The sequence below is a fragment of the Bos indicus genome, chromosome 5 (genome assembly GCF_029378745.1).
Source record: "Bos indicus isolate NIAB-ARS_2022 breed Sahiwal x Tharparkar chromosome 5, NIAB-ARS_B.indTharparkar_mat_pri_1.0, whole genome shotgun sequence".
Taxonomy (NCBI): Eukaryota; Metazoa; Chordata; class Mammalia; order Artiodactyla; family Bovidae; genus Bos; species Bos indicus.
Genome location: NC_091764.1, coordinates 12,039,798 through 12,055,335, shown reverse-complemented (window position 1 = coordinate 12,055,335; position 15,538 = coordinate 12,039,798). Strand labels below are relative to the sequence as shown.

General features: G+C 37.6%; 1 protein-coding gene across 5 annotated transcripts in view; it reads right to left on the bottom strand.

Moving 5' to 3' along the window:
- Nucleotides 1-15,538, bottom strand: part of METTL25 (methyltransferase like 25) — a 118,638-nt gene that overhangs the window by 93,151 nt on the left and 9,949 nt on the right. For all 5 annotated transcript variants that reach the window (XR_011566514.1, XM_070788881.1, XM_019960310.2 and 2 more), the window contains exons 2-3: nt 3,473-3,637; nt 2,883-2,989 (exon numbers count right to left, since the gene is read on the bottom strand). Coding sequence is in view for 4 of the 5 variants with exons in the window: in XM_070788881.1 (XP_070644982.1) it covers nt 2,883-2,989; nt 3,473-3,637 (272 nt within the window). In the remaining variant the exon portion in view is untranslated. The remainder of the gene's footprint in view (nt 1-2,882; nt 2,990-3,472; nt 3,638-15,538) is intronic.

The following is a 15,538-nucleotide window of genomic DNA, read 5'->3' as shown; positions in this document are numbered from 1 at the left end:
TTCCTTAAAAAACTGGAAATAGAACTGCCTTATGATCCAGCAACCCCACTGCTGGGCATACACACTGAGGAAACCAGAAGGGAAAGAGACACGTGTACCCCAATGTTCATCGCAGCACTGTTTATAATAGCCAGGACATGGAAGCAACCTAGATGCCCATCAGCAGATGAATGGATAAGCAAGCTGTGGTACATATACACAATGGAGTATTACTCAGCCATTAAAAAGAATACATTTGAATCAGTTCTAATGAGGTGGATGAAACTGGAGCCTATTATACAGAGTGAAGTAAGCCAGAAGGAAAAACACCAATACAGTATACTAATGCATATATATGGAATTTAGAAAGATGGTAACAATAACCCTGTGTACGAGACAGCAAAAGAGACAGTGATGTATAGAACAGTCTTATGGACTCTGTGGGAGAGGGAGAGGGTGGGAAGATTTGGGAGAATGGCATTGAAACATGTAAAATATCATGTATGAAACGAGATGCCAGTCCAGGTTCAATGCACGATACTGGATGCTTGGGGCTAGTGCACTGGGACGACCCAGAGGGATGGTATGGGGAGGGAGGAGGGAGGAGGGTTCAGGATGGGGAACACATGTATACCTGTGGTGGATTCATTTTGATATTTGTCAAAACTAAGACAATTATGTAAAGTTTAAAAATAAAATTAAATTAAAAAAAATTTGTATGCAGGTCAGGAAGGAACAGTTAGAACTGGACATGGAACAACAGACTGGTTCCAAATAGGAAAAGGAGTCCGTCAAGGCTGTATATTGTTACCCTGCTTATTTAACTTATATGCAGAGTACATCATGAGAAACGCTGGACTGGAACACAAGCTGGAATCAAGATTGCCGGGAGAAATATCAATCACTTCAGATATGCAGATGACATCACCCTTATGGCAGAAACTGAAGAGGAACTCAAAAGCCTCTTGATGAAAGTGAAAGTAGAGAGGGAAAGAGTTGGCTTAAAGCTCAACATTCAGAAAACGAAGATCATGGCATCCGGTCCCATCACTTCATTGGAAATGGATGGGGAAACAGTGGAAACAGTGTCAGACTTTATTTTTCTGGGCTCCAAAATCACTGCAGATGGTGACTGCAGCCATGAAATTAAAAGACGCTTACTCCTTGGAAGGAAAGTCATGACCAACCTAGATAGCATATTCAAAAGCAGAGACATTACTGTGCCAACAAAGGTTCGTCTAGTCAAGGCTATGGTTTTTCCTGTGGTCATGTATGAATGTGAGAGTTGGACTGTGAAGAAGGCTGAGTGCCGAAGAATTGATGCTTTTGAACTGTGGTGTGGGAGAAGACTCTTGAGAGTCCCTTGGACTGCAAGGAGATCCAACCAGTCCATTCTGAAGGAGATCAGCCCTGGGATTTCTTTGGAAGGAATGATGCTAAAACTGAAACTCCAGTACTTTGGCCACCTCTTTCGAAGAGTTGACTCATTGGAAAAGACTCTGATGCTGGGAGGGATTGAGGGCAAGAGGAGAAGGGGACGACAGAGGATGAGATGGCTGGATGGCATCACTGACTTGATGGATGTGAGACTCAGTAATCTCTAGGAATTGGTGATGGACAGGGAGGCCTGGCGTGCTATGATTCATGGGGTCGCAAAGAGTCAGACACGACTGAGCGACTGATCTGATCTGAATATTCCTTCATATGTTAGCACAGCAGCGGCTGGTTAAGTTTTACTGTGTACTTGCCCCCTTTACTCTGGTTGGGTATCACCATCATGGTGAGCCTGTTACTGATCCTGACAGGTACTGCTTGGGCATGACACATGGAGAAAAGGTTTAAAACTACTGCCTCAGCTCTTGCCTTAGTTCCTACCCTCAAGATCTATGTTGCCATAAGTGGTTCTGTAAGCCTGGCTCAAGCAGTGATTATTTTCTAACCATCCTCACTCTCTAGAAGTCTGGATGAATACATGGAAAAGATTCTAACACCTCTTAAAAACTGAAGAAGGGAAAGTCCTCCATGACCCCCTAGATGTTCTTGTAGGGATAAGAAAAATGACTATTTTTATAGGCCAATATAGTCAATCACTGATTTTATTTTAGCATCTCTTTTCAGACATTACTACCTTTCACAAAGGCTATTTTTCAGAATAGGAATGCATTATGATTCTGACACTATGAAAGAATCCAGGTTTCTCTGTGTTACAATAATGAGGCAGATGCCCTCTGACCACAGCTTGGTACCCCAGGTCCTTGGGAACACCTGCTGCTGCTGCTGCTGCTGCTAAGTTGCTTCAGTCATGTCCGGCTCTGTGCGACCCCATAGACGGCGGCCCACCAGGCTCCCCGCCCCTGGGATTCTCCAGGCAAGAACACTGGAGTGGGTTGCCATTTCCTTCTCCAATGCATGAAAGTGAGAAGTGAAAGTGAAGTCGCTCAGTCATGTCCAACTCTGTGCGACCCCATGGACTGCAGTGCACCAGGCTCCTCCGCCATGGGATTCTCCAGGCAAGAGTACTGGAGTGGGTGCCATTGCCTTCTCTGTGGGAACACCTAGTGGTGAACAATTCTGCAGGAAGTCATCTTCATAATGTTGCTTCAAGGTAGAATTACAACATAAGAAAACTACCAGAGCTTCGATCCACTCTGAAAAGAGTGAAATTTGTAGTAAAATATTAATAGCCATATCTTCTTTTTAGTATAAATTGGTTATAATTGCAGTGTATTGTGTAGTGAGAGCATATTTAAAGGATCAGAAATGATGTGACGTATCTCACATTAGCTATTACTTAATGATGTTTTAAAGACTAGACGAGGACAGTAGAAAAGGAAATTTGAATGATACCCCTCAAAATGGTAATAATTTTAACACGAGAATATATAGGGAAATACTCTTATTACCTGCTTTATTCCACAGTATTCAGCAATACTGCTGATGAGTTCTGACATTGCCTGAACTTCGTGAGATTTTTTCAAATTCATAAACTCATCAAGTTTCACATTCTCATCTGAACAAAAATAAAACAAAATTAACATACTGCTACTAAAGAAATAAAATGTGGTAAGAAGCATCAGTTGATGATCATGTTTTCTGTAATTAAATATGAAAATAATACAGAGATCCTATTGTGGTTTCTATATGATAGATATCTACTAGTTTAGCTATTATGAATCAAATTTGAATTAAAAAAATGAAAAAGACTCATATAACATTATTAAAAATGTTCCCTGAAATAGAAGACAATTAACTACAAAGGGAAAGACTGATAACTAGTCTACAATGACGGAAAAAATAATGCGGAGATTTATAACTAAGTTGTTTGTTTAATATGGTGCATAAGAAAATCAATTCATTTAGAACAGGTAAGTCTACCAGGGCTCATGATACAAGGTCTAACAAATTAAGAACACGTTGGAAATACAGACATATATGAATAGTATATTTCTTCTAAATGCCTAAGAAACAGACACACACACACAAACACACCTACCAGTTTTCTGTTTTTGATTTCCATGAAGGGCCACAAGAAGTTGATCAAAAGAAGTACATATCCCCAAGTTTTGTACAGAATAATACTTTGCAGCCAGAGCAAATGCTTCCACATTCACCAGCTTCTGGGAAGTTTCACAAAATATTTTTGGAAAATCAGTAACATCTAAAAAAATCAAGATACAAAGAGAAATGTTGGCAACAAAATAAGTAATTACTAGCTAATTGGTTGGAGATTTAAAAAACAGTCAATGAAAAATGAATATTGTCTATTAGTGCACATATATGCAATCTAGAAAGATGGTACTGATGAACCTACTTGCCGGGCAGCAATGGAAATTCAGACAGAAAACAGACTTGGGGACACAGGGGCAGGGGAAGGAGAGGCTGGGACAAATGGAGAGAGAAGCATGAAAACACATACTCTACCATATGTAAAACAGGTGCCCAGGGAGAATCTGCTGTATGACTCAGGAACTCAAACTGGGGCTCTCTAAAAACCTCGAGGGCTGGGAAGGGGTAATAGGCAGGAGGAAGGAACATACGCGTGTTGCTGTTGTTTAGTCACTCAGTTGTGTCTGACTACATTACTTTGCCAACAAAGGTCCATCTAGTCAAGGCTATGGTTTTTCCTGTGGTCATGTATGGATGTGAGAGTTGGACTGTGAAGAAGGCTGAGTGCTGAAGAATTGATGCTTTTGAACTGTGGTGTTGGAGAAGACTCTTGAGAGTCCCTTGGACTGCAAGGAGATCCAACCAGTCCATTCTGAAGGAGATCAGCCCTGGGATTTCTTTGGAAGGAATGATGCTAAAACTGAAACTCCAGTACTTTGGCCACCTCATGCGAAGAGTTGACTCACTGGAAAAGACTCTGATGCTGGGAGGGATTGGGGGCAAGAGGAGAAGGGGACGACAGAGGATGAGATGGCTGGATGGCATCACTGACTCGATGGACGTGAGTCTGAGTGAACTCCGGGAGTTGGTGATGGACAGGGAGGCCTGGCGTGCTGCGATTCATGGGGTCGCAAAGAGTCGGACACGACTGAGCGACTGATCTGATCTGATCTAATGTTACCCCATGGACTGTAGCACACCAGGCTTCCCTTTCAGCTTCAGCATCAGCATCAGTCCTTTCAGTGAATATTGAGGGTTGATTTCCTTTAGGATGGACTGGTTGGATCTCCTTGCAGTCCAAGGGATTCTCAAGAGTCTTCTCCAACACCACAGTTCAAAAACATCACTTCTTCAGCTCAGCCTTCCTTATGGTCCAACTCTAACATCTGTACATGACTACTGGAAAAACCATAGCTTTGACTAGACGGACCTTTGCTGCAAAGTAATGTCTCTGATCCTTAACATGCTGTCTAGGTTTGCACAGCTTTTCTTCCAAGGAGCAAGCGTCTTTTAATTTCATGACTGTAGTCCTGTCCACAGTGATTTTGGAGCCTAGAAAAGTCTCTCACTGTTTCCATTGTTTCCCAATCTATTTGCCATAAAGTCATGGGACTGGATGCCATGATCTTCATTTTTTGAATGTTGAGTTTTAAGCCAGCTTTTTCACTCTCTTCTTTCACCTTCATCATGAGGCTCTTTAGTTTCTCTTTGCTTTCTGCCATAAAGGTGGCGTCATCAAATATGCAAGGTTACTGATATTTCTTCCACCAATCTTGATCCCAGCTTGTGCTTCATCCAGCCTGGCATTTTGCATGATGTACTCTGCATATAAGTTAAATAAGCAGGGTGACAATATGCAGCCTTGATGTACTCCTTTCCCAGTTTTGAATCAGTCTGTTGTTCAAAATCAGGTTCTAACTGTCGCTTCTTGTCCTGCATACAGGTTTCTTAGGAGGCAGGTGGTCTGGTATTTCCATCTATTTAAGAATTTTCCAGTTTGTTGAGATCCACAGTCACAGGCTTTAGCATAGTCAATGAAGCAGAGGTAGATGTTTTTCTGGAATTATCTTGCTTTTTCTCTGATCCAATGGATGTTGATAATTTGATCTCTGGTTCCTCTGCCTTTTCTAAATCCAGCTTGAACATCTGGAAGTTCACGGTTCACATACTTTTGAAGCCTAGTTTGAAGGATTTTGAGCATTACTTTGCTAGCGTGTGAGATGAGTGCAATTGTGCAGTAGTATGAACATTCCTTGGTGTTGCTCTTTTTGGGGATTGGAATGAAAACTGACCTTTTCCAGTCCTGTGGCCACTGCTTAGTTTTCCAAATTTGCTGGCATATTGACTGCAGCACTTTAAAGCATCATCTTTTAGCATCTGAAATAGCTCAACTGCAATTCCATTACCTCCACTAGCTTTGTTCATAGTGATGCTCTCTAAGGCCCACTTGACTTTGCACTCCTGGATGTCTGGGTCTAGATGAGTGATCACACCATTATGTTTATCCTGGTATTAAGATCTTTTTCATATAGCTCTTCTGTGTATTGTTGTCATCTCTTCTTAATACCCTCTGCTTCTGTAGGTACATACCATTTCTGTCCTTTATCGAGCCCATCTTTGCATGAAATGTTCCCTTGGTATCTCTAATTTTCTTTAAGAGATCCCTAATCTTTCCCATTCTATTGTTTTCCTCTACTTCTTTGCATTGATCACTTAGGACAGCTTTCTTATCTCTCCTTGCTATTCTTTGGAATTCTGCATTCAGATAGATACATCTTTCCCTTTCTCCTTTGCCTTTTGCTTCTTGTCTCTTCTCAGCTATTTGTAAGGCCTTCTCAGACAACCATTTTGCTTTTTTGTATTTCTTTTTCTTGAGGATTGTTTTGGTCACCACCTCCTGCACAATGTCACGAACCTCTGTCCACAGGTCTTCAGGCACTCTGTCTACCAGATCTAATTCCTTGAATCTATTTGTCACTTTCACTGTATAATCATAAGGGATCTGATTTAGGTCATACCTGAATGGTCCAGTGGTTTTCCCTACTTTCTTCAATCTAAGTCTGAATTTTGCAATAAGGAGTTCATGATCTGAGCCTCAGTTAGCCCCTGGTCTTGTTCTTGCTGACTGTATAGAGCCTCTCCATTTATATCTATGGCTAATTCATGTTGATGTATGACAGAAACCAACACAATACTGTAAACAATTATCCTTTCATTAAAAATAAATAAATTTTTAAAAACTATAAAAAAATGAAAAACATTGATCTTACAACAAATTACATTTTCATTTTGGTGTGAGTTTTGAAAATATCACTAATGGTTCCATTATATTTATTATTTAAACTATTAGCTATTTATTTGTAGCAGCTAGTTTTCTCATAATACACTATACACGTATATACTTAGATTCCACATATAATTTGGTATTTTTGTTGTTGATCTTTCAAAAACCAAGAAAAGAAAGAAGGAAAGAAAAACATTTAAAACCATGCTAAACTGAAATACGGTCATTAGATTTATGAATGATCCTGGCGGACATACAACCATATATTTAAAGAAGGTAGTCCATCCAGTGCTGTTACACCCTGTCCACACTGCAGGTGGAACAACAGCAATATTTTCAATGGTGAAAGTGAAAGTTGCTCAGTCACGTCTGACTCCTGTGACCCCGTGGACTTTACAGTCCATGGAGTTCTCCAGGCCAGAATACTGGAGTTGGTAGCCTTTCCCTTCTTCAGGGGATCTTCCCAAGCCAGGGATTGAACCCAGGTCTTCCTCATTGCGGGCAGATTCTTTACCAGCTGAGCCACAAGGGAAGCCCAAGAATACCAGAGTGGGTAGCCTATCCCTTTCCAGCGGAACTTTCCTACCCAGGAATCAAACCGGGGTCTCCTGCATTGCAGGCAGATACTTTACCAATTGAACTATCAAAGAAGCCCTTTAATGGTATAAATGTTATTATAAAAACGTCCCTGCACCCTGATTCACTGGACCATGTAGACCTATGAGTGGTGTTTTTGTATGTGTGTGCATGTGTGTTTGTTCAATAAACTCTCAATATAGTTCTAAAATTAATCAGGTTATGATTATGTGATTATGTAAAAACTGTTCATTTTCTTCCAATGTCAGTTTACAGCAGACGTTGTCTAAACTTCATATAGAAACTACTGATAGCTGCCCAGTGCTTTAGCAGAGCAAACCACCACTCTTTAAACACCCCGTGTCCCTCTCTGTGTGAGGATCATACACCCTATTGAACTCAGATGTGGCTGCATCTCACCAAGCTGAATGAACTATGCCATTTTCAGGCAGAAGTTTTAAAAACATCAAAAAATTCACTATACTTTCTTTGCCTAGAACTGTAATTGTAAAGACATGTCAAAATAGAACCTCCCTCAACCTGAGTCCCCAAGAGATGACAAGAAAGACATCGCTGCTGTCAAACTACAAGGAACATGCAGTCAGTATACATGAAAAATAAACATCACTGTTTTCAGTCACTGAGTCTTTAGGTTTATTACTGCAGCATAATCTTGCCTATTCCAACGAACACACATAATATAGATTTGCTCTTTATTTGTTCAGTTTCATTTGTCTATAGCCACTTTTAATGCATGTTAATTTATTTATCAAGGTTTTTTCAAAAAAAGCATTCTGATTTATAGGCAGTAGCTCAAAGAAACTCTTAGGATACAGTAGTTCATTTTCAAGTCCATTTACCAAAAAAATATTTTTAATAATCAAAAAACACATCTAGTGGTTAAATAAAATATTTAAAATGATCACTTTACAAAAGCATGGTGCAATTTAGGGAACGACTTAGGTTCTACCAGACAAACCGCAATATATGCTATGAAATTTTTTCTAGCATTGATGATCCTCCAAAGTTACCTATGAAATTATAAAAACCTATTTAAACATGAAAAGCAATGATGCTTCCTGACAAAAATTAAAAGCAAGAAAACTGATGAGGGTTTACAGAATGCTAACTAAAAACTACATGTTTAAGACAGTACTGTTTGAAAGTTAATATCTATAAGTTGATAGTATTACTAGCAATATTTACTAAATTAACAAGAAAATTAGCAGAGATGTATAATCTCCATTTCTGAAGCAATTAAGTAGAAATTTAAACTATAGGATTACTACAAGTTTATTTTAAATACATTTTGTATATTATATAAAGTTCTTTGGACATTTTACAAACTGAATTTACTAATGCAGCCAAAAGTAATAAAATCTACATCACAATATTTAGGCATGATACAGTGGGGAAAACTCAGTCAACTATTAAGTGAGTCTCAGTTTTAAGGGCAGTCTCAACATCCCTACGTACCAGGGCTACAAATTCTTAGAGTGTGATAGAAATAAGAGCATTAAATCTCAGAGTGCAGAGGGACTATTAAAGTAGTCAGTTATTGGACAAGGTTGCCAACAGAAAGAAATGTGATGTTTCTGTTGGAAAAGTAAATGTTCACAGCAATTTAACTACTGAATCAATCCTACTGAAAATATATGAAAAAATTCCCATCCAAGTCAAATTAATCCCGTTAATTTGTTTTTAATTATAGGCCTCTTAGTAATTTCAGAAATTTGGAGATCCAAATTGCGAAGAGACTAAATTTTTATTAATTTACTTACATAAAAAAGATAGTGTTCTGATTCAGTCCTGTTGTTTGAGGCTACACCAGTTTATTCAGATAATCTAGAAATCTGTGAAAAAATTTTTTTGAGTTACGAAAATAAAGCTTTTGTGACTTTGTTTTCAAATGATCCAACCTGTAACTTCCATTATTTAAGATGTTTAGAGATTTGGAGAAAGAGAGGTGTCAATGGTCACCTTCACTGCCATTTCTGAAACAGTAAGTCCGTTGGGATGGAAATGGTGTCTGCATCTGCATAGTGCATTCCCAGGTACCTGTATACTGAGCTTGGGTTTGGCAACTAGCAAAACAGAAACCACAGTGTTACTCAACTTGTTATTTAATTAATTCTTGATTAGTTAAACTTTGTACCCAAGAAAAGCTTCATTTTTAAATTTGATGCCTGTTGCACCTGCATATTATGTGGCTTGATTACTTTGCCAATATCTCCCTCTACTGGAATTATCTGCTCTGCTTTATTACATGCTTTGTTTTTATCTACTCTTATTTTTCTGTCCACCCACAGAAGTTTCTTACAAGACAGATTAGACACAAGCTTCTTACAAGACAGAAGTGTCTTACAAGACTTGGGCATGAGAGAGCAAAAACAGCAAAGAGGCAAGGGAGAAGTTAATTCTATTAAATATGAGATCAGGATATCTCTGAGTACTTTTTTTTACAGCAGAGACCAATGTGCAAGGAAAGAAAGGTTATACATACACATGTTGGATTATGAAAATCTCAAAGTAGAGAAATAAATAATAATGTTTCAAAGCTAGAAATAAAATAGAAACAATCAATGAATATATAATTTTAATATAAATAAAATTTCAAAACTAAATGTCTGATATTTTACAAGACTATTACCTAGCACTTTTAAGAGGACAGTTAGGATTCACAATTATCTCATCACTATTACTGCTAACATTTATTGTACACATACTACCTCTTAGGCGCTGTGCCAAACAATTGATATTTAATGGAAAAGACTTATCAGCTAGTTATATTGTGCTCCTATCCACACTTACAGAGGAAGAAATCAACACTTAGAGGGGCTGCAATTTAGCCAGGTTCCCACAAACACTAAGTAGCAAGGCATGTGGGCCAAGGCTGTGTTCCCACATTCAATCAACATGCCACAGTGGTGAGTTGGGTGGACAAGAAACAAACTCAGGAAAGACAGCATTTAAAAAAGTTCCAGGCAGATCTGTCAGAATAAGTTAACAAGAATTCCCTCTGGCAGAGATCAATAATGGTAATATCTTAAGATAGGTTCAAACTTATTTTATCTTCTTAATCATTTCACTGTCCTCACTCCCCCCAACAGCTTCCTCTTTACCACAAGTGATTCCAAGATTAAGACATTAAAGAGTAATTTCTACATATAAAACAACTGATAAGTCCCTGAAAAGTAAACGTTTTTATGATGCTGTTGTGGTTTTCTGTTTGTGGAAACTAAGCACCCCACTGTTTCATGCCTAGGTGGAAAGCTGTAACACCTTGCACACAGCAGGTACTCAGTAAGTAGGGAATGAATGAATGGATGGATGCAAGCAATTCCTCAGTGCATTTACTACTGTGGCACCACCAGGCACACTGGGAGAAAGAAATTCTAAGATTCTGTGGTAGCAGTCATCACTGAGGCCACTATGAAGACTTCAAGAGTACTGCCGAGCCGGTTGGAAGAGCATGAATCCTCATCTCAGCCCTGATGTTCACCATCACAAGGGGAGACAAAAGTGATTTAGAACATTTAGAAAGTAAGGTAAGATAAAATGCAGCTATGTGCTAAATTCTGACATTTACCTGTGTTATAAGGGTTAGGGCAAAGGTCACGACTGTTATAATCACTCAGCCTGAAAATTTCCTATGGTCCAGACTTTCAGGAAGACATCAACAGTGCCCTCTTATTACAATAGAAATGTTATGGACTCACTGCTACATAATGACCTACCGATGTCTCCAATTCAAAAGGCCCCAAACTGAAATGAACCTTCTTATGCTCACCAAAACTTCCCCTCCTCCTATTTCCTCTCCTGTTTAACACTGGCATCAGTCACCCAGTGCTGACGTTAAAAATCTTTACATCATCTTCAATGCTCCTTGCTCCCTCAATCCACATATCCAGTCACCCATTAATCCTAATGGAACAATGTCTTGCATTTGGAACCGCCCCCCTTTAACTTGCCCATCACTGCCACGTTTCAGACTCTATTAACACCACCACTGTTACTGAAATAGTAATTTTTTTTTTTTCCTTAGCAATAAAACTTCCAAAGCACAATGCTCAGTGTTGGTTGAGATGAATTTTACATGTTTCCTAAAATGGAAATTTAAAGTTGATGCAAGTTTAATTACACATTTCAAAGCATTTCCACAAGAGTTGACTTTAGGCTTCAATCTTTTATACTTGTTTACCAGACTTCAATCAAAAGTTAAAGCTGTCTTGCTGAAGTATGAAAATTAAACATGGGGTATATTAAATTTTATGAATGCTTAAATATACCTATAACCTTATAATCTATGTAAGACAGAAAGAGAATATATACTGTGGCCTTTTAAAATAAATCAATATATGTTACTCAATTATGTGCTAGGAAACTTTTTACAAAAGCTCCAGCATAATTTATGGTTGCATATGAAATGAAAAAAAATGTTATCTCAAGACTAAACCGTGCTCTTAGAAAGAATGATATAATTAACAAGAAATTGATATGCATATCCTTACTGTGCCAACATTACATCACAATGAATGTATAAAGTACATGGAACAATTTCAAAAGCATTTTTACATTTAATTATTTATACAACTAGGAAAATCAGTTTTTACTCTAATATTTCTTAGAGTAAATACACAGTATTTAATAGACCGTTTTCATAGTTTAATTTGAAGGAAATAAAAACAACTTACAAAACAATAGCAGTTTAGGAAACTGATTTGGTATATAAAAAATAAATAAAAATAAGTAAAATATAAATCTTTCAAGATGTCACATGGGATGCACTTACTCAGGCCTTCCTCTTGTTTTTTCCTCTGATACCATTTTCCCTCAGATATTTTCCTTCAAGTCTTTGTTCAAATGTCACCATTTCAGTGAAAACTTCTCTGACAACCCTATTTAAAGCTGCAACTTCTCTCAGCTCTCATTCCTCACTGATCTTCATCAGTGTTTTATAGCACTTATCATCCTTTGACATAGCGATATGCCAAAGGACACAGATCTTGGTTCATTGCTGTGTCCTGAGGAAACCTCGAATGATTTCCTATGATAGCAGGCACTCAATGACTAGAATGGGTACACGAATAAGCAAGAACTAGGTGTGAATTCTGGTTCTCAGACTGTCTCTCCCTCTATGGCCATGAGTAATCTATTTATCCGTTATAAGACTTGATACCTGCATCTGTAAAATAGGGGCAAATATCTATTTTACAATATTTTAAGGAACACACGCATACATAAGCACATACATGTGTGTGTGTGCTCAGGGACTCAGTCCCTTTGTGGCCCCGTGAGCCCTGCCAGGCTTTCCTGTCCATGGGATTTTCCCAGCAAGAAAATGGAGGTTGCTATTTCTTCCTCCAGGTTATCTTCCCAACCCAGGGATCAAAACCCATGTCTCCTGCATTAGCAGGTGATTCTTTACCACTGAGCCATCAGGGAATCATAAGCACGTGTACAAATATGAGAATATTCACAAATACACATACACTTGGAGAAGGAAATGGCAACCCACTCCAGTATTCTCGCCTAGAGAATCCCATGGACAGAGGAGCCTGGCAGGTTACAGTCCATGGAATTGCAAGAGTCGGACACGACTTAGTGACTAAACCACCAAACCAGACATATACTTACATGTATATATGTATTTGTGTACATATACACTCATCCAAAAACAGCCTAGAACACAGTAGACAACTCCTAAACCACTACATCCAAACTAAGTAACTGAGCCTCCTAACATGACACTTGGGACTTTGTTAGAAAAATATGGGATAGAAAATACTCAAACATTAGGCCGAGTACCATATAGGCTACTAGAGAAGAACTTGTAACAATGACCAATACAGTTTCTAAATACAAGGCCTGCTGGGAAAAAGGACGTTTGGATTCTAGAAATTGGATGCAAGTCCTCAATCATTAGGATGAAAACATGAGTAGAGACAGGTAAGCTACAATTTGAGACACAAGTCTAAGAGCTGGCACTGGGTTTTGTAGAATAAGTAGGATGAAAGCAAGAACTTCTCAGTACATGGCAGCCCATGGTCAGCAGGGGCACCATGTCCTAGAATCAGCTTGAAAGCTCAAGAGAGAATATTATTACCAATGACACTTTTTACTGATTTTGATATGAAATTCGGTAGTTAGGTTATAATCCTCACCATGCTTTAGAGACCTAATATAGAGGTCAAGTCTGCTTTACTATAATGCTTTAATTTCCTTTATCAGAAGTCTCTCTTTTCAGAAAATAACCAAAATCACGAGACAGATGATGAGAAATTCTACAACTTCAAACTCCATTTAAAATTAGAAGCACTGAGAGATAAATTAAATGTTTGTAAATATTTTCTGAAAAATAAATTCAATTTAAAAAGTCAAATATGATTTTGTTAGTAAAATACAAAATAAATTCTAGATTCTAAAACTTTAAAAACTGCTTGATCATTGTAAAGAATGCTTTAAAAGTGAACCCTTACTGCAGTATGTGCTTAAATCAATCTCTCGGTTCTTCTCTTGTTTCTACCACAGACATCTCATTTCCTATTTCAGGTGTTGTTTTCTGAACACCAGTGTAAGCTCCACTGCCCCACAATACCTCAAGGATGGCAGTATCTTAGTAATTAACACTGCTATTGATCTCTTACTGAGAAGACCAATATTTCCTTTCTATACACACATTGACTTGAGCCTAGACTTCCAGGCTTTCAAGAATAAAAAAAAGACTTCCCAGTTTGTTTATTATTGAGGCAGGAAAAATAAAGGACTTTTTGTCCCAAGTAAACAGTAATTGTAAATATAATTAAATTGCTACTAAGAAATTTTTAGAGCGTAAAAAGTCACACCTCTCCCTTAAAATTGTACTTTTCTCTATTGTGTATTTCATTAACTTAATTTTATCTGCTATTCTTATTCAAAATTCCATTACCTCCATTTCAACATTAGCACAAAATAAATGGGTGTCTATTCTACTATTTCTTAACTGAATACAGTTATAATCATTTGCCCAGCAAAAAGAACTTGCAAAAGGGATTTCCATTAAATATACACTTTCTCTATCTAGTTCCTACCATAACTCCAGCAGATCTTGCTCTTTACTTAATTCTTATAAATGATGTGTATAATTCATTAAAAAAAAAAAACAGATCAATTTTATTCTTTAGGGGCCATTATTCAAGGCAGTTGCAGAATAGAGAATAAGCAAAAAAATGCCCACCTAACTTTACATTTACATTCACCATTCTGATTTTAGTCATCAAATAAGAGGAAGAATTCGGTTTCAGTAATTGTCATTGATGTTGCCTAAAGATACTGGTCAGATATTCTGCAGTTACATCTGAAACACAGTTCCCCTCACATGGGAAGTTTCAGAACTTCATAAAGATTAGTGAAAGAAAATTCTGGAAATATACATCATAATAAGGAACAAAAAGTGACAAGGAAAAAAAGAGTGAGTACTGAGAGTACTGGTCTAAATCAAGATGAAGTCACAAAGTTTTATAACACTAAAAATGCTTTCAACCAGTGGTCCCTATCCTGAGGTCTAAGAGCTACAGAAGCTTACGAATCACCTAAAGCCGTCTGTAAAGTGTTACGTCCATTTGTGAGCATACATGCCTTTTTCCTAAGGAAGAGGTACTATAGCATTCATGTGAATTAGCCTTTTATGGGATCTGTGACCTAAGAGATTAAGAATCACTATCTTTTACTGTTTCCTCACCTTTTACTTTGCCCAATGTTAATACTATAACAGACAATTCAACTAAGTACTTTTCCTCTGGCTTCTAGAGATCATTTTAAATATTTAAAACAACCTAAAATTATTCTTTTATCACTGATAGAGCTATTAATTCTTAATACAAATTTCACAGTTTAAAAATTAATCCAACCCTGAAAAGATAATCCCTTTCTTTCCAGTATTTCTAGTATTAAACAGATCTTCTCTTATTGTTGATGGTCTAAATTACTAGTCTTGAGTTTTTTAGATAATACCCATCTAACAAAAAAACATAAATAATATGAGCTACCAAAACATACAGGTCAGTCTGTTTCATTTGACAAAATATATGTTAATCACACTAAATAGTTTTAATTTGCACAATCTAAATTTCAATTTCTAATGAAGGTAAGGTAGATATCTTTTTGTGTAATTCCAGAGATAGCCTAAATGACACATACGACCACCTAATCCAGAAGAATGAAGCACATATTTTCTTTTTGACTAAAAATATAAATTAAAAATTCACACACACTAGGTGAACAGAAGAATGAAAGGAAGATTGAAAAAAAAAAAGCAGAAATAGAAATAAATTA